The sequence below is a fragment of the Prunus mume genome, linkage group LG2 (assembly GCF_029339155.1).
Source record: "Prunus mume cultivar Tortuosa linkage group LG2, ASM2933915v1, whole genome shotgun sequence".
Taxonomy (NCBI): Eukaryota; Viridiplantae; Streptophyta; class Magnoliopsida; order Rosales; family Rosaceae; genus Prunus; species Prunus mume.
Window position 1 is genome coordinate 4,014,909 of NC_142699.1, and position 25,944 is coordinate 4,040,852.

At 38.0% G+C, this 25,944-nt stretch overlaps 1 protein-coding gene and 1 pseudogene across 2 annotated transcripts; both read right to left on the bottom strand.

Moving 5' to 3' along the window:
* Positions 1-14,975: 14,975 nt before the first annotated feature.
* Positions 14,976-19,986, bottom strand: LOC148919449 (disease resistance protein Roq1-like; annotated as a pseudogene). Its single transcript, XR_016124509.1, has 7 exons — positions 19,847-19,986; positions 19,209-19,743; positions 17,937-18,809; positions 17,458-17,521; positions 17,076-17,345; positions 15,939-16,956; positions 14,976-15,808 (listed from the first exon to the last, which is right to left on the bottom strand). The product of XR_016124509.1 is annotated as a disease resistance protein Roq1-like (transcript).
* A 2,038-nt stretch (positions 19,987-22,024) lies between these two features.
* LOC148919450 (B3 domain-containing protein At2g24670-like) lies at positions 22,025-23,188 on the bottom strand. The gene has a single exon (XM_089046153.1). The coding sequence runs from the start codon at positions 23,059-23,061 to the stop codon at positions 22,138-22,140; it is 924 nt and encodes a 307-aa protein (XP_088902279.1). The 5' UTR covers positions 23,062-23,188; the 3' UTR covers positions 22,025-22,137.
* Positions 23,189-25,944: the final 2,756 nt, after the last annotated feature.

Genomic DNA, 25,944 nt, shown 5'->3' on the forward strand with positions numbered 1-25,944 from the left:
ATTTTATAATATTTTGAATGATTCACCATTCTCTGTCTTTCACTTTAAAGACAGAGAATGGTGAATCATTCAAAATATTATAAAATGTCTCTGTCTTTTACTTTAAAAGACAGAGAATGGTGAATCATTCAAAATATTATAAAATGCCATTGGTTAATTCAAACATTAAGAATTGAAATTATTAATTAAATGAGGATAATATGGTAAATTCTCACATTTTCATATTAAAAAATTTAAATTAAAAGAAAAATCAGATAATTGATCCCCATCTCCCCATCTCATATTGTAGGTGCGGAAAGGCTAGTATTTATTTAAACTAAAGATAATAAGAATTTTATTATCTAGAACATAAACCCTAATTATTTTTTTAGAACATAAATTAGCAAAAATACACTTGAAAATAGCTCAGATATTATTATTATTATTCTCATATTGTATTACCACACACGTTTTCATTGTTTTTATTTTCTGAATATTTTTCTAATTAATCTATCTGACGCATTTTCTGATCCCGAAAATGCAAATTCGCTCTTATTTCCATTTCTGAAAATATTCTTAAAACATTCTCCAAAAACATTACCAGATGGCCAAACGAAAACCCAATCCTATGCCACCATATGTTCTTGTTGGCAGCAACCCCAAAACCGAAACAAACCCAAAAAAAGAGAAAAAGTGACTGATGTGGAGTTGGTTGCATCTATGGCCCACAAAAGAGTGGTCCCATATAAGGGAGTGTTGAAGAATACAAAGTTCCACAATAGAACTTAGGCCCCGCACATAACATTTAGATCTTTTGTGATAAAATCCCACACATACTGGGTTTTGTAGGTGGCTAAGTTAGAGACATTATCGATGTTGCTAATAAGTGGGCCGATGTCATTCCTCCAAATCTTAACTTGGTCTCATAACAAGTTTCGCCTATCTCTAGAAAAGAGAAAAAAGTACAGCGATCCCAAAACCAAAACAACCATTCACCGATTTTACCTAGATCATCATGCGAGGAGGGTCCACAAAATTAAACCATTCTAGTGAGGCATCTGTCATCACATTGACAGTTACCGTTCATAATGACTCTTCTGTGTAAAATTGGTATAGAAGATATTGTGCCGGAATAATTATTCTATTGATTGTACAATATTCTTATACAGGGAGAATGCAAGCCTAACTAGGAAAATATACACAGCCTAACTAGGAAAAGAATTGTACAGCAATTCTAGGAAAAGTCAAACAATTACAAAGAAGGTTTTCCTATTCTAGTTCCCATAGAATCAGGTATTGATTACTTTCCAACACTCCCCTAAAAGGGTTTGGTGAACATGTCTGCTAGCTGATGTGAAGAAGGTATGAACTTGGTAGAGATTGCACCATCCTGTATCTTGTCTCTGATGAAGTGACAATCCATCTCTATATGACGAGTTCTGTTATGAAAAACTGGATTAGCAGCAATGTGTAGTGCAACCTTGTTATCACAATGGAGAATTGAGGCTTTTGGATGTGGAAGATGTAGGTCACGTAACAAGCTTCATAGCCAAGTGAGCTCGCAACATGCTCCTGTCATAGCTCAATATTATGCCTCTGCAGAAGATAATGAGACAATTTTTTGTCTCTTAGTCCTCCAAGAAATTAATGAATTCCCAAGAAATACGCAATAACCAGTCGTGGATCTCCTCGTCATAGGACATCCTGCCCAATCAGAATCACAATAAGCATGTAGCTTTAAGTTACTTCTAGCTGAAAAAAATAGACCTTGCCATGATGCATTTTTTAGATACTTGAGTATTCTAAGAGCTGCCTCCATATGCGGCATTCGGGGTGCATGCATAAATCGACTAAGCACATGTATTGCATATGTGATGTTAGGTCGTGTGATGGTGAGATATATCAGACGCCTACCAATCTTCTAAACTGAGATGGATCTTTGAGTAGATCACCTGCATCAGAAAGTTTGGTGCCCTGTTCCATGGGAAAGCCTACCGGTTTTGCTCCCAAAATGCCACTGTCTTTGAGTATGTCAAGGGTGTATTTTCTTTTTGAAATACATATGCCCTGTTTTGAACGGGAAACTTCAATCCCTAAAAAATACTTGAGATCTCCAAGGTCATTTATTTTGAACCGTGACTGTAGAAATTGCTTAAGTGATGAGAATGTCTTTTGATCATTTCCAGTTATTAGTTTTTCATCAACATAAATCAACAAGGTTGTAAACGAAGTACCTTTCTTGCATGTAAAAAGAGAATAATCTGCCTTGGATTGGATAAACCCAGCAGCTAGAACAACTTCAATGAATTTGGCAAACCATTGCCTAGATGCCTGCTTGAGCCCATAGAGTGATTTGTTGAGGCGACACACAAGATTCTCCCCATGTTGCCGGAGACTAGGAGGAGGTGACATGTAAATTTCTTCATAGAGGTCCCCATGCAGAAAAGCATTATTAACATCTAACTGGCTAAGGGACCAATTTTGAGCAGCGGCGATAGCAAGCAAACAGCGTACAGTAATCATCTTGGCCGTGGGTGAGAAAGTATCATGATAATCAATCCCCTCTGTTTGAGTATATCATTTGGCCATGAGGCGAGCCTTATAGCGTTCGATGGAACCGTCAGAACGGTGCTTGATTTTGTAAACCCATTTACAACCAATGCGTTGTTTGCTGGGGGGCAAAGTAATGAGCGTCCATGTGTTGTTGGACGTTAAGGCCTCAAGTTCAGAGCACATAGCTTGTTGCCAATTGGGATTTGCAGCAGCCTCTGTAAAGTAAGAAGGTTCCACACTACTACTGACAGTTGCAATAAAAGAAAGATGTGAAGGTGAGTAACGATGATATGAAATAAAATTACAGAGAGGATAACGAGTACCTTTGGGTAGGATCTGCGACGAGGAAGACGATGATGCGGGTCTGGGCATTAGGACGTGATTAAGAACATAATCTTTCTGCCAAATAGGAGCTTGTTTGGAACGCTCAGAGACTCTGACAGGTGGATTGGTAGAAAGAGGAGGAGTAGAAAGTAGAAGAGAAGCAGGTTGTTCTAGATTTGTAAGTGTAGCAGGTGATGATGTGGTGGGGTTGGCTGTAGAAATAGGTGTTAGTAGGGGAAAAAGAAGAATGGTTGGCTGGAGGGTTAGGCATGGCTGGAGAGATGGGATCATTTTGGCTTGAAAGTGTGAAGTTGAGCTCAGAGGAAAAGGTTGGGTTGGTTGGAGGAAAGGTATGCGGGCCCAAGGTTGGATGGCATGGATCAAGGTCTGCTATGTGTGGTGTGGGTATGACAGGCAATTGGTCTGATGGTGTGGTTGGGCTGAGAGTGTGGAAAGGAAAATGGTGCTAAAAAAAGTTAACATCCCTATTGATGAAAATTTTGTGGGTGGTGAGATCATACAACTTGTAAGCTTTTTGCCCACTAGGATACCCCAAAAAATGCTTTTCTTGGCACGAGTATCAAATTTGGAGGTGGGATGTTTATTGGTGGCAAAAGCAAGACACCCAAAGACTCTCATATGTTTATAGGAAGGTGGTTTGCCATATAATTTTTCAAAAGGAGTTTGGTGGGCTAATAGTTTGGTGGGAATTCGGTTAATGATATGAGCAGCGGTAAGCACTCCTTTGCCCCAAAAATGAAGGGGAAGGTGGGCTTGAAAAAGTAAAGCCCGTGCCATTTCAATGAAATGGCGATGTTTGCTTTCTACGACCTCGTTTTGTTGGGGGGGTGTAAACGCAAGATCGTTGATAAATGACCCCATGATCTGTGAAAAAATTGCGAAGGGAATAAAATTCTCCCCCATTGTCCACATGTATCTGTTTGATTTTGGTGTTGAACTGTGTTTAGGTATAGGCAAAAAAGGATCGAAGGTGCTCTTGTGTTTCACTTTTATTGTGCATGAGAAAAATCCATGTAAACCTTGTAAAATCATCCACCACAGTCAAAAAATAGTGTGCCCCGGATAAAGAGGCTATTTTATGTGGACCCCAAATATCACAGTGAATGAGTGCGAAAGGGTGTGTGGAGGTGATGGAACTAGTAGTAAATGGGAGTCGTGTCTGTTTGGCGAATGGACAAATATCACAAATATTATTTGAAGAACAAGGGAAATTTAACAATGTTTTGGACATAAAATTTAAGCGAGCCGAAGATAGGTGACCCAAACGGTGATGCCATAAATATGCGGAAGCTGAAGCCAAATGACAAGATGGATCATATTTATTTGGAGAGAAGTTTGGAGAAGCCAATGCTACTAAATAGTACAAGCCTCCACGTCACTTACCCAGACCAATCGTCCTCCTCGTTGCCAAATCCTGCAAAACACACCCTTATGGAAAGAAAGTTACTAAACAAGTTAAATCCTCTGTAATCTTACTCATAGACATCAAGTCAACTTTGAATGTGGGAACCCCCAACACATCTTTCAAAAATAAATATGAATTTATTGGCAAAGTGCCAGTAGCAGTAATTGGAGCCTGGTCTCCGCTTGGTAACTTTATGGGTGGCATGGTGGAATGCTTCACATTTGTGAGCAAATGAAGGAAAGATGTGATATGATCCGTCACCCCGCTGTCAATAATCCAATTAAGTGTTGTAAAGCAATTTTTAAACAAACCTGAACTAGCAATATTTGCTTAGGAATCAGGCTGTGAATCACTTTCCTTCTCTTTCAGGACTGAACATATTTGCTTATATTGTTGATTGGGGAGGTTGGGCATCACAGCTTTCACATCATAAAAAATAGGATTTGCATCCACATGGTTTGCTGAAGAAGATTTGTTGCGGCCCCCACCTCCTTTTGAGTTGTGATTGCCTCCTCCTGATTTGTGTAGTCTATGCCATGAAGGATAGCCATGTGTTAAATAACTCGCCTTCTAGATCTTGTTCTTTGATGTAACCGACGGCAATAGACTAAACTAGCAAATATTAAAACACTTAGAAACACACAAGAATTATACTGGTTCGCAGAACTTTTGCTCATTGTCAGCCAGATTTCTCTAGGTAGAGAAATCACCTCTCCTTTGATTAATAATAGAGATTACAGAACTTTTGCAACCCTAGAACTAATCTCAAAACTCTTGGCTGTCTCTGGCTGTTTTTCCTCTCTTTAAAATAAGCCTTGCCACACCCTATTTATAGATATAGAGTTGGCTTACATGTCCCAAGGCTGATTGGATTCCTATTCCTAAGTAGATTAGGAAATTACACTTATCCAAATCCTAATAGACTTCTAGAAATCCAAACCTGAATTGAATAAGGAAAACTGAAATTCTTTCCTAATCCCTCTAGGACAAGAATTGGTATACCTCTAATTTTCCTAAAACAATCCTAAACCAACTAGGACATATTTGACGAGCCAAAATCCTAACAATCTCCACCTTGGTGAGTCAAACCAAGTCTTGATCGTTGCACCCCAGAGTATCTTTGAACCTCCTTGAAGCAGCTCTGGAAATCTTCAAGAGTCTTCACCTTGGCAATCTTCTTCTTGCCTCATTGCACCTCAAGTGAGGAGGTGCTCCACTTTATCAATCAACGAGATTGATCAAGTTCAAGCAATGCTTGAACTTCTTGGCCGACACTATCTTTGTAAGGAAATCTGCGGCATTGTCATCCGTATGAATCTTTTCAATCCAAATCTCCTTAGACTCCACCCAATTTCTGATTCTGTGATATCTTGCTTCAATGTGCTTTGATCTTCCAGAAAAAACTTGATTCTTTGCCAAGTGAATGGCACTTTGACTATCACACTTCAGCTTCACAAAATCTTGGGTGATTCCCATTTGACTTACCAAGCCATTAAGCCAAATTGCTTCCTTTCCAGCTTCGGCCAATGCAATATACTCTGCCCTGTGGTCGACAAAGCTGTAATTGGTTGCAGTAGTGCTCTCCAACTGATCGGTCCTCCTGCGCATGTAAACACATAACCAGAAGTTGACCTTCTCTTGTCCAAGTCCCCTGCATAATCAGCATCCACATATCCCAACACCCTTGCATTTTCTTTTTGCTTCTCAAACATAATCCTTTGTCGCCAAGAACCCTTCAAATAACGCAAAATCCATTTGACTGCGTCCCAATGTTGCTTTCCTGGATTTCCCATGTATCTGGAAACGACACTGATTGCTTGAGCTATGTCTGGACGTGTGCATACCATTGCATACATAAGGCAGCCCACGGCATTAGCATAAGGAACCTTCTCCATTACTTGCTGCTCTTCCTCGGACTTAGGACACTGTTGCCCACTTAACTTGAAGTGAGCTGCCAAAGGAGTCGAAACTACCTTTGCTTCTTGCATGTTGAACTTCTCAAGAACCTTCTGAATATACTTGGCTTGTGATATCCAAATCCTTCCAGCGGTCCTATCTCTCTGAATTTCCATGCCAAGGATCTTCTGTGCTGCACCTAGATCCTTCATGTCGAACTCCTCGCTCAACATCTTCTTCAAGTCTTGAATTCTAGACTTGTCTTGACAAGCGATTAACATGTCATCCACATATAACAACAGCAATATGACCATCCCATCTTGGAACACATGATAGTACACACAACAGTCATATAAACATCTTCTAAAATTGATTTTCAGCATGAAGTAATCGAACCTCTTGTACCACTGTCTTGGAGACTGTTTCAGGCCATACAGGGACTTCTTTAGCTGACATACTAGGTTTTCTTTCCCATATTCAACAAACCCTTCTGGTTGAGCCATGAAAATTGTCTCCTCTAGATCCCCATGAAGAAACGCTGTCTTCACATCCATCTGCTCAATCTCCATGTCATGCTGAGTTGCCATTGCTAAAAGCAATCTGATAGAAGTATGTTTAACTACGGGTGAAAAGATCTCATCATAATCCACCCCTTCCTTTTGTGAGTACCCTTTAGCCACGAGCCTTGCTTTGAATCTCACGGCATCTTGTTCATGTAGTCCTTCCTTTTTCCTAAATACCCACTTGCATCCAACTAGCTTTCTGTCTTTGGGCTTAGGAACCAACTCCCAAACAGAGTTCTTGTAAAGAGACTCCATTTCTTCTGTCATAGCACTTATCCAACTATCTCGCTCATCACTTGCTATAGCTTCTCGATAAGTAGTTGGATCTCCTTGACTAATGTTGAGAGCATAATTAACTTCGTCTTGGTCAAACCCAAACCTGTCAGGTTTCTTCTTGTTCCGATTAGGTTTGTCCAGTGCTATGCATCTCTGGAATGCAGGTGGATTGTTGGTTGGAGTTCTAACCCTTTGGGATGTCTGGCGGATTAGAGTGCCTTCAATCTGCCCTATTTCTTGCTCCACCTGATTCCTAACTGGTGAACGATGCTGATGCTCTTCTTCTTCCTCAAAACCATCAGATTCAGCATCTTGCTCAATTTGCTCCACCTGAGCTGCTTCTTCGTCTGAACTGATTAACGGAATCTTTGTTGCTTCAATTTCAGCATCGTCTTTCTTCTCCCTACTGCTCTCGACTTTATTCAGAGGCATGGTTGTCTCATCAAAGACAACATCTCGGCTGACAACCTTTTTCCTGTTGTTGATATCCCAAAGCTTGAAACCCTTCACTCCTTTCTCAAAACCTAAGAATATGCAATGTGTAGACTTTGGTTTGAGCTTGGACCTTTCATCGCTTGGAATATGTGCATAAGCACTACAACCGAATACCCTGAGCTTGGAATAGTCCACCGGCTTCTCAGACCATACCTCTTCTGCACTCTTAAAACCGAGAACTGTAGATGGTGATCTGTTAATCAAATAACTTGCATGATTAACACCGCTTCTGCCCAAAAACTATCAGGCAATCCTGCATGAAATCGCATGCTCTCTCTCTCTCTCCATGAGAGTTCGGTTCATCCTCTCAGCAGCTCCATTTTGTTGGGGATTCTTCTTTACTGTGAAGTGCCTTGTGATGCCTTCTTCCTTGCAGTAATCAGTAAACTCATTACTTGTATATTCACCTCCATTGTCACTTCTCAGGTACTTGATCTTTCTTCCAGTTTGATTCTCGGTTTCTGTTTTCCATTCCTTGAACTTTGCAAAAACCTCAGATTTTTGCTTCATGAAATAAACCCAAACCTTCCTAGAAAAATCATCCATGAAAGTAACAAAATACCTAGCTCCACCATTGTTAGGATTTTGGCTCATCAAATATGTCCTAGTTGGTTTAGGATTGTTTTAGGAAAATTAGAGGTATACCAATTCTTGTCCTAGAGGGATTAGGAAAGAATTTTAGTTTTCCTTATTCAATTCAGGTTTGGATTTCTAGAAGTCTATTAGGATTTGGATAAGTGTAATTTCCTAATCTACTTAGGAATAGGAATCCAATCAGCCTTGGGACATGTAAGCCAACTCTATATCTATAAATAGGGTGTGGCAAGGCTTATTTTAAAGAGAGGAAAAACAGCCAGAGACAGCCAAGAGTTTTGAGATTAGTTCTAGGGTTGCAAAAGTTCTGTAATCTCTATTATTAATCAAAGGAGAGGTGATTTCTCTACCTAGAGAAATCACAACTGGACGAGGCAAAAGTTCTGCCAACCAGTATAATTCTTGTGTGTTTCTAAGTGTTTTAATATTTGCTAGTTTAGTCTATTGCCGTCGGTTACATCAAAGAACAAGATCTAGAAGGCGAGTTATTTAACAAGTGGTATCAGGAGCCTAGGTTAAGGGGTTCTACGATGTCTAAAGGGAAGATGAATGCGGATCTAGGACCTGCGTTAAAGCCCTTTGACGGCAAGGATGACTTCACGGATTGGCAAAGGATGATGAAGAACGTATCTGATACAGCAAGATTTGGATGATGCACTCAGCGGTGAGAAGCCAACAGGCATGACAGACACAGCATGGACTAAGGTTCTCAAGAAAGCCAAGAGTTCCATCGAGATCCATCTCACAAGATCAGTTCGGTCACACATCACAGAAAAGATGACTGCCCAAGAAGCATGGGAAAAGTTGGAGAATGTTTATATGGGCAAAACCGTGTCCAATAAACTTTTTCTAAAGGATGAACTATTCGGACTTCGACTGGAAGAAGGAGGTGATATTGAAGATCACGTATGCAGGTTTCAAAATTGCATAACTAATCTTCAGAAGGTCGAAGAAACTTACAAAGATGATGATATGGCTATCATCTTGCTGAGGTCTCTACCTTCGTCTTTCAAGCACTTTCGAACAACTCTAATGTTTGGAAAAGAGTCCCTGAAGCTTGAAGACGTGATTCAAGCTCTTCAGTCATATGCTAAACTAGATGATATAACTGAAAGCTCTCAAGGCCTTTATGCCAAAGGCAAGGAGAGGGGGCGGGAAAAGACAAAGGAAGAGAAAACAGGCAACAGAGGTAGGTCAAAATCCAAGAAGAAAAAGGAAAAGAAGGAAGGTTGCTTCGAATGTGGTTCAGCCGATCATTGGAAGAGGAACTGCAAGATTTGGAAAGAGAAGAAAGCCAAGAGGGAAGGAAGCTCGGGTTCAGCTAGTGCATCACCGAGCATGAGAGTGACGGAGCTTCTTTCAGTAACATCAGCTCCAAGGCTTTCACAAATTGGATTTTGGATATCGGATGCACTTTTCATATGTGTGCAGTAAGAGAATGGTTCGATACTTACAAAGAAGTCAGCAGCGGCGAAGTTTTAATGGGGGATGATTCTTCATGTCCTGTAAAAGGAATCGGCACTGTTCAAATCAGAATGTTTGATGGGATGATACGAGTTTTGGGGAACGTTAGATATGTCCCTAGACTAAGAAAGAATTTGATTTCCTTGGGTACTTTAGATGAGGCCGGCTATGGGTACGAGTCTAAAAAGGGAAGACTCAGGGTAGCCAAAGGATCACTGGTGGTAATGCGGGGTGACCTACAACCCAATAAGCTGTATAAGTTAATTGGGACCACTATAGTTGGAGGAGCAGCTGTTTCTGTAAATCAAGGTATAGAAGACAAGATTGAACTCTGGCATCATAGGCTTGGGCACATAAGCCAGAAAGGGTTGCAAGAATTACACAAGGAAGGCCTGTTGGAAGGCGTGTCATCTTGCAAACTGGACTTTTGTGAATATTGTGTTCTTGGAAAGCAAAGGAAGGTATCATTCACGAGTAGCAGTGCAGATAACCGAAGCAAGGAGCAACTCAGCTATATTCACTCAGATGTTTGGGGTCCTGCACCAACCAAATCAAAAGGTGGAGATTGTTAGGATTTTGGCTCGTCAAATATGTCCTAGTTGGTTTAGGATTGTTTTAGGAAAATTAGAGGTATACCAATTCTTGTCCTAGAGGGATTAGGAAAGAATTTCAGTTTTCCTTATTCAATTCAGGTTTGGATTTCTAGAAGTCTATTAGGATTTGGATAAGTGTAATTTCCTAATCTACTTAGGAATAGGAATCCAATCAGCCTTGGGACATGTAAGCCAACTCTATATCTATAAATAGGGTGTGGCAAGGCTTATTTTAAAGAGAGGAAAACAGAGAGACAGCCAAGAGTTTTGAGATTAGTTCTAGGGTTGCAAAAGTTCTGTAATCTCTATTATTAATCAAAGGAGAGGTGATTTCTCTACCTAGAGAAATCACAACTGGACGAGGCAAAAGTTCTGCCGAACCAAGTATAATTCTTGTGTGTTTCTAAGTGTTTTAATATTTGCTAGTTTAGTCTATTGCCGTCGGTTACATCAAAGAACAAGATCTAGAAGGCGAGTTATTTAACACCATGCAATTTCCAACAGCTTTCAACAACATGGTTTGTGTCCCCACAATGAGAACAAAGCGGCAATTGTTGGCTGAAACTGGAGTTGTGTAGCAACTGATTGGGCCTGGACTGCTGATGTTGTTGGCTAATGTTAGGTCGTTGATTATTGTTGGCCCATTGTTGTTGCTGACTGGATCGCACCACCATCGCTGCACTTTCAGCTACAACCCTTGCATAACCTATTTCTCTCTATTTTTCCTCTTACGAAACCAACGCATATGCTCTACGAAGGCTTGGCAAATGATTCATGAGTAAAATATGCCCTTACCGCACTATAGGATTCACTAGCAAAAGGTGCCCGCGCGATGCTGCGGGTTTTAAAATTGTGTGAAATGTGTATAAAGTGATGAAAATAGGCAAGGATTACGTTCTATGTACATATACATGAAAATGTAAATACTGTCATCGCATTTAGTTTCTCAAGTTTTAGTTACAAAAGATAAACTAATAACATGTTTTATATACTATTTGATGCGTGTCTATCTATTTTTGGTTATAATGTATGTGTATATATAAAGCACACATACATAAGTGTATACATAAGAAGTAGACACATGCCTATATATATATATATATTAAAAGTTTATTATATATACATATATTTGCATATCTATATGAGTATATATTACTTTATTGGGACCATGTATTTTTCGCCAATATGCTTGTTTGAATATAATATGTGTGGTTATTATAATCTAACAAAAATATAAATCATGATAATTCAGAATATATAACTTTAAGACTATATGTTTTTGACAATATACTTGTTTGCATATAACAAAAATGCATATGTGTTTGTTATATCCAAATATAGGGAGTATAATACTATTCCATTTTGTACTCTATGCATGCATGTATTTTTTGAACTTTTAAACTATCTTAATTTAAACATTTAATTAGATAATTAATTTTATACATAAATGTCACTTACAAAATAAGTATATTAAATGGGGCCTAACAATTGTAGTATTCTAATTATCTAGAGCAAACATCAAGTTATATTTATACAAACCAAGATTAAACATATGTTTAATTACATAAGACTTAAACTCTCTCTCTCTCTCTCTCTCTCTCTCTCTCTCTCTCTCTCTCTATATATATATATATATATATATAAATTAAAACATACATATAATTATAAGTAATATGTAATTTATAGGAAGTTTAAAATTTTTAAAAAAAAATCTTTGCCTTTTGTTGTTGAATAGGACAAAAAGTAAAAAGAGCGAGGGGCAATACGGTCATTTTACTGTGCTGCCAAATAGGACAAAAAAGAACAAAGAACATAAGTAGGGGCAAAACCGTAATTTTACTATTTCTAAGCTACAGTCTAGGAACAGTGAATTCCTTAACTCAGTTTTAGTATATATATAATTTAAACCCATCAGGAATTGCATGAGGGCATTGCGTTCCTCTTTTTCATGATGCTTCTTCATAGCACCACATGAACATGTCGGCGAATCGTTGTAGGAAGCCAATTCATCCCACAACCCCTTCATCTTGGTGAAATAGCCAGCGACAGACATTTTCCCTTGATGGAGAGAAGCAATATCTCGTTGTAGTTGGAAAATCCTCGGTGCGTTGCTTTGAGAAAATCGCTCCTTCAGGTCCTCCCAAATCTCATGTGCCGTTGTCGAGTAGATGACGCTATGGGCGATCACCATATCGTTACACTGTAACCAGCGAGAATAATGATATGGATTGCTCTTCTCGGACGGTATTTGCACGGTCCCTTCAACGAACCCTAGCTTATTTTTTGCGCCAAGGGATAAGCGAATTCACCAGCACCACGTTGTGTAATTATCTCCGTTAAGGAGTTTGGGAACAAGTACCATGCCGGATGGTCACTGTGATGAACAAAAAAAGGATTGCTGGCATCATTTGCACCACCATCCTTGGAGGCACCATAACCTCCATCTCTCTTCGTAGGCTTGCTCTGCTCGTCGTCTCCCATGGAGAAGTAGCGAAACAAGAAAAATTATCTAAATTGCTGCTTAAAGAGAACGGCAAAAGAAAAAACACAAGAGCTAGGGTTTCTCCTGCTCTGATATCATGTAAAATTGGTATAGAAGATATTGTGTCGGAATAATTATTCTATTGATTGTACAATATTCTTATACAGGGAGAATGCAAGCCTAACTAGTAAAATATACACAGCCTAACTAGGAAAAGAATTGTACAGCAATTTTAGGAAAAGTCAAACGATTACAAAGAAGGTTTTCCTATTCTAGTTCCCGTAGAATAAGGTATTGATTACTTTCCAACATTATGCTGCACCATTATGTATCAAGTTGAATGGGACCAATTACCAAACATTGTCTCGAATGATGATGCTCCATGTTGCAAGACAAGGGAAGCGTAGCTACTTGATTGGAAAACCATTCAGGTTATTGAGAGTAATCCCGGGTATTAAAAATGGTGTACAACTGATTCCATTGTTCGAGGATGGTTAGTGAAAACCATGGAACCTCAATATTTGGAACTTTTTCTCGATATGCCTACTGCAAAGGACATGTGGGAAGCTATAGCCCACATGTTCTATGACGAGTCAGATGAGTCCCAGTTGTATGAACTCCGTATCATGTCTAATTTCGTTGTTCTCTGGATTGAGGGATTTGCATATGTTAATTAATTTGGTTGAAAGTTTTGATTATTGAATAATTTTCTACTATTTTGACTATTTAGTTGTTTAAATTTATTATGCATTTTGTTTATGCATGTGAGTTTATGGTCTCTTTGAGATACTATTATTTTAATAACATTGCGGATTGACTCTTGTTAAGGTTCACGTTTGTAGGTGCTTCTTGTGATTTGAGATTGCATTATGTGATTATAGATGTCATATTTTCATAAAGTGTAACAGTGCTTGTCTATAGTTCATTTTGTCTAATCGCTTTTCACTATAGTTTGAAGGGAAAGACTTAACTGTTTTAAACTCATGGCCAATAAAGATGATCAAACTTTTGCAATATAGACACTTAGTGCTCTAGTGCTTGATCTAGTGAGAGAATGTTATATTCCTATTTAGATCGGTGTACTAGATACTAAGTTATACCCGTTTTGATAAGAGTTTAATTAGATTATACATTGAGACCTAAAACCTTGTGAAATAAGGAAAGTTTTGAAGTCAATTAAATAGGTCCTATTTATTTTCTTTTGCATGAACCTTTGCTTGATGGGCTTAGAGTGTTAGTCAAGTTTGCCCTTGTTGATGAGTAGAGAAGACTTGACCTAGCCCTATATAAGCTTAAGACCCTGCTCTCATCAGAGATTTTTCTAACCCTAATCTCATTATAAAAAGAGAGCCGAAACAGTTTCAGAGAGAGAGTAGAAGTCTTAAGCAGTTTGTGTTTTTGCTTGTGTTGCTGCTGCGATTTAATGAGTTCAGAGATCATGCACTCAAGGAAGATGGCACAAGGTATGACTTTTATGTATTTCAAATTGTATGATCATGGACACTATAGAAATCTAACAGTTTTGTATGCATCATTCAAAGATGAAGACACCTTTGAAATATTAGTTTTAGCATTTGTTTTGGCATTGATAAAAAGTCCAATCGTCCCTTTACACACATTGTAAGGATCTTAATGTGATAATGTGAAGGTAAAAGTCCCACATTGGAAAGTTAGAAAACCTTGCAAGTGCTTATAAGGAGTTGGGCCACTCTCTCCCATTGCTAATTGATTTTGGAGTGGAACCTCAACTTCTTCATGGTTACAAAGTCAGGTTGCCCACGTGTGAAAGCCCAACGGCCACACGTGCTCCACATCACTCAAAATAATTACAAGATTAATGGCTGAATATTGATTGGTGGAAGAGAAATGAAGTAGATACCATGAAAACAGAACCCAACAACTAGCTAGGCTTTGGAAAAACCTTCCTTTTGCATCAGTCTACCATTTCTTTTCTGGTGATCATCAATCAACTTTCATCTCCTTAGTTCGTTGCTTTTGGCTTGCATGGGTTGTTAGATAGGAACCGGCAAAGTCAGTTGGTTCAGTAAGCTTGATATTCTCTGATAGCTTAAATTTTTTCGGCTAGGGGTTGTCTAACATCAGAGCCTTCTTTGCAAGTGGTCCTATGGTGTAATCTTGATATATAATGTCCCTTAAACTATTCAAAACCTTATTGATGATCTAGTAGGAGTTTTTTTCTTTCTTCTTTTTTAAACCAGAAAATAAAACTCAAATGCATTAATAAGAAAGAATAACAGACTAACAACACAAACAGTACCACCACAAGAAGGAAGTTCAAACAAAACTACTTGATATAAAAAACACACCAAGGCACGCAGGCCCCAGCAAGAAAACACAACCACACTAGCTGATTAAACCAGGAAACAGCCACAGTGGCTGGCTGGTAGGAGTTTCCAAGCCTAGATTAATGTTTGTTTCTTCATGTCTTTTGTTACCAACAAAAGAAAAACAAGATCAGTCTACTTTTTCTTTCATTGGAGCTTGTTCATCAGTACTCGGTTCAATATTACCGGGATCAACATCAGATGAGCTATGGATTTGCCCTGCCTCAGCATCATCATCATTCTCATCAGAATCCTCAGCCTCTCCTCCTCCTCCTCCTCATCATCATCATCCACATCAACAACATCATCATCACCAAAATCGCTATCATCAAAATCGGTGGACAAAACTTTTTTGGCTCGATGATATGGGATTAGATTATATGAAAAAAATGAAGTGTCGAATTTGATAACTTTGTCACGTACTAGAGCGACACCTGTTTTCTTTACCATGAATTTATCATCTCGAATTTCTGCATTGATATAGACTGAGTTGCCACCTTCCAAGTTGAACGTACTGTTAGATAAATGTTACATCCAAAGATAATCTTCATGGGAAGTTCTTGCAAAGCAATCCTCAAGCTCAGCCACAAAACTAGTATGCTTGGTATGATTAACGACACCAATGGAAACAAGACCATCAGATAATTCAGAGTAGTCCAGATGATAAGAAGAATAACCATACACACAGCAAATGCTTTGAAATTAGAACCAATCTCCTGAGGCACTTCAAAATGTACTTCACCACCCTCCTCCACATAATCGAACCACTTGGGAATATCATTTCCAGGGAAACAGAGTTCACCACATCCGGTCCATCCCTGTAACATGTCAAGAAAAATATAATTATATAAGCAATCACACACATGTGTATTTATAGCAGTCTAGAAAATTTATACTTGTAATTAGGTGCATGTTTTGCAGAGAGAGAGAGAGAGAGAGAGAGAGAACCTTTAGCACGCCTTCCTTAAGAAGAATATCAGTGATACAGTTGCGGCCTTGCATGAACAATGTCATCCCCAAGTTTAATGACCTTTTCAAGCCTGGAAATTCAATGAATTTGGGGGAATGATTTAGATGCAAAAACATCGTGGGTATTTGTGCAAAATTTGGCATTCTTTCTAATGCAGTGCAATGATCTTCTTGGAGGACATACAAATTTTTTGGTAAATCTGTGATCTCAATAAGGTCTATGCAACCATCCAACACTAGGTGGTTAAGCCTGGAAAGGCCACTGAGGCTTGGAAGGCTACGAAAATGATTGTTTTCAAGATATAAGTAGTGCAAAGAAGACGGACTACTCCCAAGACTCTTAGGATCAATTGCATCATCTGTTAAATTGCAATTTTCCAATGATAGCCAATTAAGTTTGGAAAGGCCGCTGAGGTTTGGAAGGCTATGGAAACTATTTTGTTGTAGATCCAAGTGTTCTAAAGAAGATAAACTCCCAAGATCCTCAGGAATTGCCTCTAATTTGCTGTCTCTAAGAGATAGATTTCTTAAAAATTTCTTAAACAGTTTAAGCCCGCTAACAAAGGAGGTAATTGCAAAGGGAATTTTGGGTGAAATAGTGATAAATATTCAAGCTTCCTCAATCTTACTATGGAAGATGGCACTTTGGTTATGGCTGTATTAAAAGCAACAAGAGTTGTCAATGATACCATCTTCCCCAAGTCCCCAGCCAAGTTTTCAAATCTTGAACAACCATTAATATCCAGAGTTTTAATTGATTTCAACTTGTAGAAACTCCTTGGGAGACCCTTAAGCATTTTGCAGTCTTTCGAGTTTACCAAAGAAAGACTTTTAAGATCTCCAATGGACTTTTGAACTCCAATGGACTTTTGAACCTTGGACAACCTCTTACAGTCTTTGAGTATCAGTTTCTCAAGATTGGGAGTTTCGAAAAGGCCGGTGAATGTTCTAGGCAATGGGAGTGACTGAGATTTAGAATCTTCAACTTCTCGAGCACCTGTCAGACAAAACCAGAAGGAAATGGAAATCAAAATCCACAAGGAAGAGAGAGAGCATGATGTTATGTATAAAACCGTACGGAAAGAATTACTAATTTGCAGTTGGGTTATATTGTACCTCACAAACAACATATTTGAGGCTGCTGTATCGCATATCAATAGCAACTATGTTCCGTAGATTAAAGTCTATTGGTATGACCTCTAGAGGGAATCCATGCCAGCAAAGCCATGTTAAGCTTTCAGAAAGATATTTGTAGCCTCCAGTGAGATTTACGTAGTTGAGTTTCAGCAATCTCAATCCCCTCATCTTTGTAAATGCCTCCGTACCGAAACTAGTCTCTTCAGAACTTAGCAAATTTAGAGTGAGTACTTCAATTTCTTCAGTTTCCTATTAAATAAAAGTGGCACCAATTTGAAAAAGGATTTATACACACAGGAAGTAGACCCATGATTTGCATTTATGAAATACAAGAGAGGGGCACCATATAGAGGCATTAGACAATATGCATTATATATCTACCGTCAACTGTTGCAGTAACGCCAGATGCCTCATAGTTCCTTGGACTTCAATTGTGTTTTAGAACTGTGTACATTTGTGAGAAAAATTACTCAACTTGTGTTGCAGGTTCTATATATAGCCGTATTGCATTTAAGGAGAGAAGGACACATGTTTCTGAAACTTACAGATACTTTCAATAAATTAAATCACATTTCCTTCTGTTATGTCTTAAACTTCCTTTTCTCCATTCATTCAACTGCATAATAATACAATGATCTGGAGATTTCCATTTCCTAGGTGACAAATGCACACATTCTCTGGTTCAAGTCGTATTTATGCACAATTCCCTATAATTAAATATAGGTTTTTTTTCTTCATAAAGTAGGAAGGTCTCAAGTTTAAGACATGTCCATTCTTGTTAAAAATAAAACACATGCGACATGTTAAGCACTCAACAATTGAACATTGGACACTGTAAACTATATTTGTGTGACATAGTTCTTGTCCATTCCAATAAAGAAACAAGTTATATCACGGAATATATCCCTCTCGTAGTCATCACTTAGCCCATCATAGCTTATTTTGAGCTGATTATGAATTTCATGACAGGGAATTTTTTTCAATTTACCCAATGTACTTTCCCATTCTCCTATGCTTCTTTTACCCAAAAAACAACCTAAAACTTGAAGAGCCAGTGGCAATCCTCCACAGTAATCAACAACTTCTCTTGCGAGCTTGAAATATCCTTGATTAGGAGAACCATTTTTAAAGGCATGCCAGCTAAGTAGCTCAAGAGCTTCTTCTTTTCCATTGGTTGCACTCGATATATCTGGTCAACTTCAAGTTTATTTAGCAAATGTTCATCTCTTGTTGTTATAATAATTCTACTCCCTTGACCAAAGGTGTCATGTTTTATAGCTAAAGCATCTAGCTGCTCCACACTATCTATATCGTCAACTATGAGAAGTACCTTTAAGCTTCCAAGCCTTTTTCCTATCACATTGATCCCTTCAGCAACACTACTTACCTTTATCTTGGTTGGTTTCAAGATATCAGAAAGAAGTTGTTTTTGCAGGCCAACCAGTTGCTTTTCCCTCACCCTTTCAAGGAAACTTTTACCATCAAACCTATCGTAAAATTCGTTATATATGGCTTTTGCAACTGTTGTTTTACCCATTCCGCCCATACCGGAAATTCCTATTATGCGAACATCATCGAATCCAGCCCAAACATTCACTGATAGCTTGCACGCGAAAATCTATTCCAACTTGGTAGGGGGCTACATGTAAGTAGGTGTTGTTCAATCGTCTAGTGATCTCCTTAATGACATTCCTTGTAAAATTTGCTTCATGCCTGGTATTATGTAAGTTCAAATTAAAGCAAAACTAGAATTGTTAAACTACAAGAGCAAATTAAACTAATACCTTATTCATTGAATTGACATAAATCAAAATCTTCGAGTTCTGTTAAACTTTGTAATAATATAACACTTGTTGACCCACTTTCTAATAACTTAAGTTATTGGAGCATTTACATGTAGACCTAACAGTTTAAGCTTTATTATTATAATCATTCAAGGCATCACATATAAATAGAGGCCTAAGAAAACCAATTCATGTGCATGATGTTGGCAATTAAATTTTTAAAAACAGAATTTATGAAAAGAACTCATAGCTGTGTGTAAGAACTTGGTCAAGGAAAAGAAACAAAAAGAATTAAAATTAAAATTGTCTAAGGAAATTTAGTAGTTACCCATCCAGAGTGTTTCTAAGATCCCAGCCAGATAAATTTGCAGCTTCATGAAGAGCAGCTCTCCACCTCTGTACCTTATTATGATCTGTATCTCTGTGTTTATGAAATGATTGTGCAAAACTACCAGTCTGTTTCCTGACATCTGAGGGATCAACATTATAGAATATTGGCAAAACTATTTGCCCAAGTGTTCTTTTACACTCCATGATCTTAACCAGCTCCTCAAGACACCATCCGGAATCCGCATACCGGCTGGAGAAGATGATGACAGAGATCCTAGACCCTTGGATTGCCCGCACAAGTTCGGCTCCTATATCTTCCCCTCTTCTTAACTCATCATCATCAATAAACGTGTTGATTCCAGCCTCTTTTAGTGCCACGTAGAGGTGGCCTGTGAAGTTTTTGCTTGTGTCATCGCCTCTAAAGCTTATGAACACGTCGTACCTCCAACGTTTTGAGGAGGAGGATGATGAGGATGAAGAGGAGGCTTCATCGGTTTTTCTGGTATGCATTGGTTGCATAGAAGAACACTAAGCTACCACATGTCAATAATAGTGAACATCAATTGAATTTGAAATGTCAAAAAACACAATCATATAAACATATCTATGCACAAATTAGTAACACAAACTCTATACCTTCTACCTAGTTCCTCTATTGCACGGCCCAAAGAGAAGAATGAAAATATTAGAGCAGTAGAGCAGGTTCTCTTCTTTGAGGCATTTTGTCAAACAACTTGCTCCCATTCCATACAAAATTTCATGAAAACTTGACACCTTCATAGGTAAAAGAACATAATTGGCTTCACTCATATGCCGTTGACTCCATACAGAGGTGTAGGGTTGGGTAATGCGCCTATGCCGACGGCTAATGAATGATAGGAATCAAGATGTACCAAACTCTGTTGTTTGATACACAGAAGGAAAAAAGAAAGAAAAAAAAAGAAAGGGAAACTCTTCTAGCTATTTAATAGTATAGTATTATTTTAGAATAAATTCCAATCAATGAAAAAAACAAATGTTCGATGCATAAAGAAGCTATTGTTGTCCAAAGCAAGGACTGGAAGTGTGAAAGATTTGTTTTCTTTTTTCTTTTTGACTTGCAAGTCTTTGTCAATGTGTTTTTATAAGACTTATTTACACCAATGCTCTCACTTTGCCTTCCAAATTTAAAGTAGCTCACTTTCCCTGCTTGCCTAAGATTTGGTGACCCATTTTGTTATTTGCTGTCAATTTCATCTAAAATTATGTTAAATCTGATCAAGTGATAGAGATAGTTTTGTAAGTTCGTACATATAGATCATTATCCACCAATTGAGCGGGTGATGTGGCAAGTGGAGCCGCCTCCACATAGATAAAAACATAATTAAATATTTTAATATTTAAAAATAACTAAAAATTAAAATAAATCAGAGAAAAAAAATTTCCAAATAATTAAAAATCCTCCATCATTATCGTCTCTACAGCACCATCTCTACAACCACATCATCATCTCTACAGTACCAACAACACCATCCCTCCATCATCACCTCTACAGCACCAACACCACCATCCCTCCAGCCCATAAACCCACAAATTACCTTGCTGGAACGGAGGATCAGGGAGATAGAAAACCCAAAAAAAAAAAAAAACTCAGTGGTTTCTAAATGATATCCCTGGAGCTCTACTTTTCGGTGTTTGCTTTTGTCTAAAACTGGAAAGAAGTTTCAAACTTCAAACCATGGGGAGCTTCCTCCATCCAACAGTGAGCTTGGTTTTTTTATATAAAAGGAAAACCAAGATCGATGCTCGAAAAAGAAAGAAAAAAAAAAGAGAATTATGGGATTGATGCCAGCCCCCCTCCAATTGGGATTTCTTCTCCCCCATTTCCCCATGACCACACGTCGACCTCGCTCGACTGCCACGACATCGTCGTCCCCTACCCCATCACCACCGCATCCCATTTTGACCATGAGACTGCGGTCAAAACCTCACACGGAACCTCGCTCATGTCTCTGTTCTTGGCGAGTTGCAAGAGAGATAACGATGAGGAAAAGATGCCAACTTTGGCTTCTGAGAAGAGGAACAGAGCCAATGGTGGAAAAGCGCTGGTGGGTTTTGTCGATTGGGTTTGTGGGTGTGTTATGGTTTAGGTTGTTTTTTTGGTTGAGCTTGCGTTGAGGTGCTTGATTTTTGGGGTTTGGAGAAGGGGGTTTCAACTAGATAGGGGGGATTGTGTTTGGGAGTCGGGGGATTTAGGGTTTGGAAATTGGGTTTTGGTCTTGGTTTATTTGGGACGAATGATGATGGAGGTTTTTTAATTTTAATTTTTTTTTTCAATTTTTAGTTATTTTTAACTATTATAAAATTTAATTATATTTTTATATACAACCCTTGGACATTGGACATTGGAAACTCTAAATGATGCAGTGAACCAGAAGATTACGTTTCTATATACAACCCTCACTGCTTCCGTCTGAAATGGTGGACTGCGAGATTGGGCAAATGGGGACTCAAATCAAGGAGAGCTTAGTTTATACAAATGCATTTATCCTCCAGTTAACAGCAGTAGTGCAATTGGCAGCGCAGAAGAAAAATTGACAACAACCATAGATATAAAAATTATGAGACTCTGAATAAATTAGAAATTAAGGTATCTATAACCTAATTAATAAATTCCATTTCCAAATATAATGCATGAGGAAAATCATCATAAATGGACACATGGACAGAAGTGTGTGTCAAGAGGCGGCGAAAGAGGAACACTGGTCACAACATGATTTGGGTATAGAGAGAAAAGCCCTTGAAAAATTCATTCCATTGAAGAGATTACAACCGTACAACTCAATCTTTCACAAAGACATATATATAAAGCGATTTACACTATAACGAATCAAAGAATTGGTTTCAGGGGCAAGAAACCAAAAGAATCTCTAAGAAGTATGTGCTAATTAACAGTCATGGCTGATACATGAAATGGAGGAGCCCGTTTGCCCATTTTGGCTACTGCTACAAGTGCTTGCACCGTGTCTACATTGTTGAACCTCCACCTTTGTCTTGCCAACCTTAACAAGTGCAAAGCAAAACTGGGATTTACACTTGATCGACCAGCGATGCACTGTGTCATCGGACGTCTTCAGTGAATTTACTTTGGCAGTTGAGAGAGTGTGACCGTTTGTCCCATTTTGGCTCCTGGTACTTGCACCAAGTCCACTTTGATCAACCTCCATTGTTGTGGTGCTAACTTTAACGAGTGCAAAGCCAAGCTTGTTGGAGTCATCTCGGAATGACCATAGCTGCAGTGTATCACCGGTCTTCAATTTGTTTGCCTTGGCAATTTCTCTCCAACCTGAAACCAAATTGTACACAATACTACCTCCCATGGTCCATTTCTTGAGGCGTAAAGTGTACTCCTTTAGAGATGGATCCAACACTTTAACAGGTATACCAACAAGATGCTTCTGATTGTGACCATCACGTAGCTTCAACTCAGTCTGATCCTTTTCGCTAAGAAAATCCTCTTTAACTTGTTTCATCGGTATGGAAAACCGTTGGTTATTGTCGGCCACATCAGTATCAAAAAGTTCCTTCTCGATCACCAATTTGAGGTCTCCACCACCAATGCTATTAATCCTGTTTTTCATGTCTTGAGGCATCTCTCGTTTCAGTGATGATGGTGACTTTACATCTGCAGTACTTTTGACATGAACCAGCTTTTGTTTCTTTTGTGCTAATGCTTCATTGTTGTTGTCTTCATGACCACGATCACTCCCAGAATGAGCACAAAGCCTCTTCCTTTTCATATTCATACAACTTATACTTAAGACAGAATCATGAGCAGCATGTGGCAAAAACCTTCTTTGAGTCCTCCTCATACTTGACCTTTTCTTCTTGGGTATGTTAATGTCACTGAAGTGGAATGTTTTGAACTCTGACCTTTTCTTTTAGCACAGAAATTGATGAATTCTGCAAGAACAGCTTTTTCGTCAAAAACCCACTTGGTTGTGAATCCATTCCCATTCCCCAACTCCATCAATTGTTGGGTTGCAACTTCAGCCAACATATCCAAGGAAGAAGAAGAAGATGATGATGATGAAAAAACCCTTTTGTTTTGCTTGACCATGGCCTTCTGAGGAATCAAACACCCATCAAATCCATATCCATGAAGTGGGTTGCAGCAGCAACTTCTCACAGACATGGCCATGGCCTTTTCAACATCAGCTTCCTCCCAATTTTTGACAACAGCAGAAACCTCAGAGAGAAGATTCAACGAATTTGAATCATACCCAAATTGAAAATCACCCTTCATTCCCATAACCAAAATGCAAAAACAGAACTTTCACCTAAAAGATTAAGAACACGGAAATAAACCCAACTCAGAAAAGAAAGGGATAAATTCAAAAAGGATCAGAATGAGACAATGGGGTTAGGGTTTCAACTCGACAGAGACAGAGAGAAAGAGAAAGCGAACAAGTTTGCAAATTGTGATGAGAGATTAATAATAGTTGGGAAGATTCACTGTAAGGGGGTTTTTAAACCCAACGCTCAAGTGCACTCTCTCACTTCACTTTGTAGCTGTGTCTGTGTGTAATTCCATATCAGATTAGGATTGTAGTTGCTTTGGCCCCAATTAATTAACCACCCAAATATTTTCCGACCGTTGGAGATAATACCTGAAAGCGCGTTAACGCGGTTTACTTCAAATTAAAGCTGCCACAAAGCACCAGTTTTCTCTCTTTTCCCCATTCTATTTGTATTTGTTATTTGGGCCTGTTTACCACTTGAATGATGAATTGCCCCATCCACATATTTATTTTAGTTTTTGTACACTTCAGCAGCTCAGCCTGTTCCTTTTCTTTTGTTTTTTTTTTTTCCTATTTTCCTTCATTTTATTCAAAGATACAATTGTTCAATTTTTGTTTTTGTTTTTGTTTTTTTAAGAGGTAAATTTTATAGCTAGTTTCATATAAGGAGTTTAATGCCAAAAAAAAAAAAAGTATATTCATCTATGGTCTTGTGAAGAGTTATTTACAACACCCTTGTGATTTTTGAGTTTTTCACAAAACCACCTGAGGTTTCAGAAATTACTTTAACACTCCTTGAGGTTTTAAATTATTTTCACAAACCCCATTTTCATTGATTAGTCCAAAAATTGATGATTTCATTTAAATTTTTTTACAAAATGACAAGGTTAGCCTCAATGAATGCATGTGCAATCTAATCTTGAAGGCTAACTTTGGTATTTTGAGATAAAAAAAATTTATACAAAATCATCAATACTTGGAGGAAAAATCAACAAAAAGGGTTTTTGTAAAAATAATTTAAAATCTTAGGAGGTGATCGTATAATTTTTGAAACCTCAAGGGGTTTTGTAAAAACACAACAATAAAAAAGGGCATGGAGTGTTAGTGTAAATAACTCGTCTTGTGAATTAAATGTTTTTTCATAAGTTGCATATGTTTTTTCACAGTGTTTTTATTATATATATATGGCCAAAAAAAAAAATTCTATACACATAAGCAAAGGCCTCAAATGGAAAAATATTCAAAAATCCGAAAAATACCATACTTGCTTGCTTGTAAATTTCTAGTGTAGTTTTTGTTTTTATATTTACTTGTAAAAAAACCCAATCAGAGTATTTATGTAGAATCAAATTGTGGCATGTCTTCTGTTATAGATTGCAAGACAGACTCAGGATTTTAAAATGGGGTGAGCTAGATATATCTCATTGAACTGTTAAATTTTAGGCTTATGAAATTAATCATATGTGCATATATATATATATATATATTTAATTTAAGAACATATCTTCTTCTTTTTTGTTTAAAGGCCTATTTTACACCAACAATGCCAGCTAAGGTCGGCCATGATGAAAAAAAATTGATAAAATGAAAATTTATCATTACAACGATAGAGTCAGATAGATACACGGCAACTAGAAGTAACACTACAATTATTCAATTAGTTTAAATCAATATTTCTGTTATAAATGGGATTAACATTAACACTAACTAAAAGAAATAAAAAATAAAAAAAAACTCACCTGGGCTATAGCCCAGGTTGTACAAGTCATAGGACCTCAAACCACACAAACTTGCCATGCAGGTTTGAAAGCTTTTCAATCCCAGCAAAGTGTTTTGCCCCTTTTTTTTACTTTAATAACCAAAAATAGTTTTGTAGCTAGTTTAAGGTACGGAGCAGGAGGTGGTGAGTTAACCATGGGGGAAGCAAGTACAAAACAAGTCAAACATGTCTGATAGTAAAATTGACCAAAATAGCCTGCATCAAATTTGAGCAGGTATTAACGTCCCTTGAAATTCCTTGGCAAAAGTACAAGAATGTGGTCTATTTATGTGGTCTGCACTGTCGATTCCAATAATGGGAAACCAAAAATGTATAAATAAACAAGTTAAAGTTAGTGGAAAGTGGAAAGTGGGGGGGGCCAACCCACTTCTGCTTGTGAGAAGATTGGATGTTTTTTCCAAAGATTAGGTGCTAAATTCCTGTCATTGCATTATCAAGGAAAGCGATTACCAACAAATCTTATCCTAATGATAAAGATGCAGAGAACAAAGCTTCCAACTTGATGCCTGCTTTGAGCTCGTCATATCAAATTTCAAATTCAATCCCTCTCTTATGTCATGCTTCTTTTTCTACTTTTTTATTTTTATTTTTTATAATCTTTTTTAATTTTCAAATTAAATTGAAATGAATGAGAGAGACGAAAGAATGAAAGAGGAACGTTGAATGCGCGAGTT